This window comes from Trypanosoma equiperdum (genome assembly GCF_001457755.1).
Source record: "Trypanosoma equiperdum strain OVI genome assembly, contig: ctg_1317, whole genome shotgun sequence".
Classification (NCBI taxonomy): domain Eukaryota; phylum Euglenozoa; class Kinetoplastea; order Trypanosomatida; family Trypanosomatidae; genus Trypanosoma; species Trypanosoma equiperdum.
The window spans coordinates 1-2875 of NW_027123302.1; the positions used below are offsets into that span (position 1 = coordinate 1).

At 40.6% G+C, this 2875-nt stretch overlaps 1 pseudogene across 1 annotated transcript; it reads right to left on the reverse strand.

Annotated features, from left to right (window-relative positions):
• Positions 1-2: 2 nt before the first annotated feature.
• On the reverse strand, positions 3-1214 carry TEOVI_000604200:pseudogene (annotated as a pseudogene). Its single transcript has one exon. A coding segment is annotated over exon 1 (1212 nt).
• Positions 1215-2875: the final 1661 nt, after the last annotated feature.

Sequence of the window (2875 nt, forward strand, 5' to 3'; positions counted from 1 at the left end):
TTTTTATCGGCCGCTGTTTCGGGTCCCTTGTTGTCTGCTTTGTTTTCTGCTGCTGCCGTCAGCACTGGCAGCCGAGCATCTTTGAGTTGCTTTAGCATAAGAAGGGCTCTCGCTTTTTTGGCCTTGAGGTTGGTCACTAGGTTGTCTTGGCGCATGGCTGCTTCTTTTCCCTTTGTTAAGAGTTCCATTGCTGTTTCCAGGTGTTGCCGCCACTTGTTCTGTGTGTGCTCCGTTGCTGCTTTGTGATTTGAGTCTAGTGTAAAGTCAGCGCATGCTTCGCTCGCCTTTACCGCGCAGTTGGCTGCGCCGCTTATTTCCCCGAGAGCAAGCATTGATGTTCCACCGGTTTCTACGAAATGCAGTCGCGCTTTGAAATGGCCTAGTGCGCTTGCTATAGCTTCTACTGTTATTGGCTCTGGTGCTTTCTTTAGACAGGCTTTGTCGATCGGCTGGTAGGCGCCGCTTAGTTTCCCTGATGCCCAGCTTGCTTGCGTGCCTGTAGTCGTGGTGCCGCACATGTCCTGGTTGTTGCCGCCGCCTTTGGTACAAATACATGCAGCTGTAACGCATAGAGCTGCGCCGACCGCTGGCAGTTTACACGTAGTTTGTTTGTTTGTGGTTGGTGCGATCTCGCACCGTTGCGCGTCGTTAGAGTTTATTGTGTCTGCGCCGTAGGCAGCCTGTGCTAGTTCGACTTTTACTTTGGTTGCTGGCTGGTCAAGCTGAGGCTTGCTTTCCGCGTCAAAGATCCTTTTCTCCGCCAGCGCTTCCTCTGTTATTCCTGCTATTGCTATCGCTGTTGCTACGCCGGTTGCAGTTAAACGCTTCTCGGCACTTGGCTTGTTTTTTGCTATTTCGGACCCCTCTTCGCTGGCTTTTATCGAGTCAGCTTGCCATTGCAGCCAGGCGGTTTTACATTTGGCTGCAGGTGTTGCGTTATCACAGGGCTTTGCCTCTTTGTCTTCCGTTTCCTTGCTTGTTGGAAATTGTTGAGCCCATTCTGGGTCGGCCGCCGAAATATTTATGGCCCGCAGCTCGTCACTTAACTCTGCTGTAGAAACTAGTTGTGGTAATTTTGAAACGTCTGCGTGAGCCAGTCTTATTAGATCACATACGGCGTTCATGTCTGGTATGTTTTTACCGTCCGTCTCTGCGCCGTCGGCTCGATATAAGCAACTGTCTGCTACGAGCAAGAGTTGCCACAGCGTTTTCACCTTGCTTGCTGCTGCGTTTTACTTCTTAACACCTTGTGTATTCTCTGTAAAAAGAAGACAGCATTCGAAAGAAACCCCTATCTACTCGGTCTTATCTTGAAAGTAATTTTTTGTGGACCTGGGACTGCTTCTTAGCTTTCTCATTCACTCACTTTCTCTTTCTCTTTCTCTTTCTCTTTGGTTTCACCTGCCCAGATTCTTTAGAGTTGAAAACAATTTATGCCTGTTCATAGAATTCTGAATATTTTTTAAAGTATAAAATTTAATTTCTATCCTCTGGACTATCAAGTGAAAGTTAGTGATTGACACTAACAATTACCTTTAGTTTAAAATGTAGTGTAACAACCATCTTTACGGTAGCATATGGCCATTTATGCGTGACACGAAGTTTTCTTTTTATTCTTTCTTTTGCTTGCCTTCGGATAATCATAAGTTCCTTGTTGTCTTGGTCCATGCTCCCATTGCTAATCCAGCTTCATATTCTTCGTGTTTCAATCGCTGTTTTACTCATGGGGATTTTGAGTATGGAGAAAAGATTGTTGGTTGTTTGTTCATAGGTATGCCTTCAATTTGGGAATTAAACGCCAGTGTCGTTTCCATTTGAAATATTTGATTATATGCTCGTCTGTAACTTATTTCTTTTCTTTCAAACTTAACAGTGTAGTAAGCTATGTGAGAGTGAAATTCTTAGGGGACATAGATTCTTCCTACTTTTCTATACCCTCTAAGATTGAATTAGTTGCATTCATATAGACCATCTTTCTTACAACCCAATAAGTTTTCCATATAAGTTTTATTTCTTGATTTTTACACTATCCAACACAGAAAACAATTAAAAAAAGTTCATTATATTTAATAGCTTTACCAGTTTGTCTGAGCTCATAAGTTATAAAAATAACTGTTTCTTTACTATATTGTAATGCAATATGACTCTTGATTCAGACTTCTATTTACTTCTCCCGTGCTATTTTTCCTTTACTGTTGATTTTTGTGAACTTTATGCTAGTTTCATATGCTGTCACAAGGTTTTGTGCTGTCGTTACATATTATGTTTTTTATTGTGGCTACACAGGGGTCGCCAATCCTAGTAAAACACGAAAGTTCGACTATTTTACGTCAACTATAAGCTTACATTCTCACTTTACGTAAAAGAATATCCATGATGGTGTCTCGATCGAAATTAAACCATTTCTCAAATATTTCCTTAGAGCATATTGGCAAAGATGCTTCTAGTCGACTTCGACTTGCACTGCCTCTTTATGTTAGTTTTAGCAACTTTTTTAAAGCTATACAGGTGATACTGTCTAGGCCTCACCCTCCCCCATAACCTTTCCCTACATGGCAGCGTTAATAATAATGCTAGTGCTTGAAGAGTCAAAACTTCCATACACTATTTCTCTTCCTTTGTCTTTCTCCATTTAATTTAATCATATTCCTTTCGATCTCTTAAAATCCATAATACACACAATTATTCTCATTAAACGCTTTCCATTTTCTTAAATACACATATATTTAATTTGTACACGTTTTCATTACAGCTTTTATTATAATAAACGTATATACACTCACTCACAACACACTCCTATCATTATTATCATTACTATTATTATTATTACTAATATTCATACAATAAACAAAATTAGAAATGCTCATAATATCAC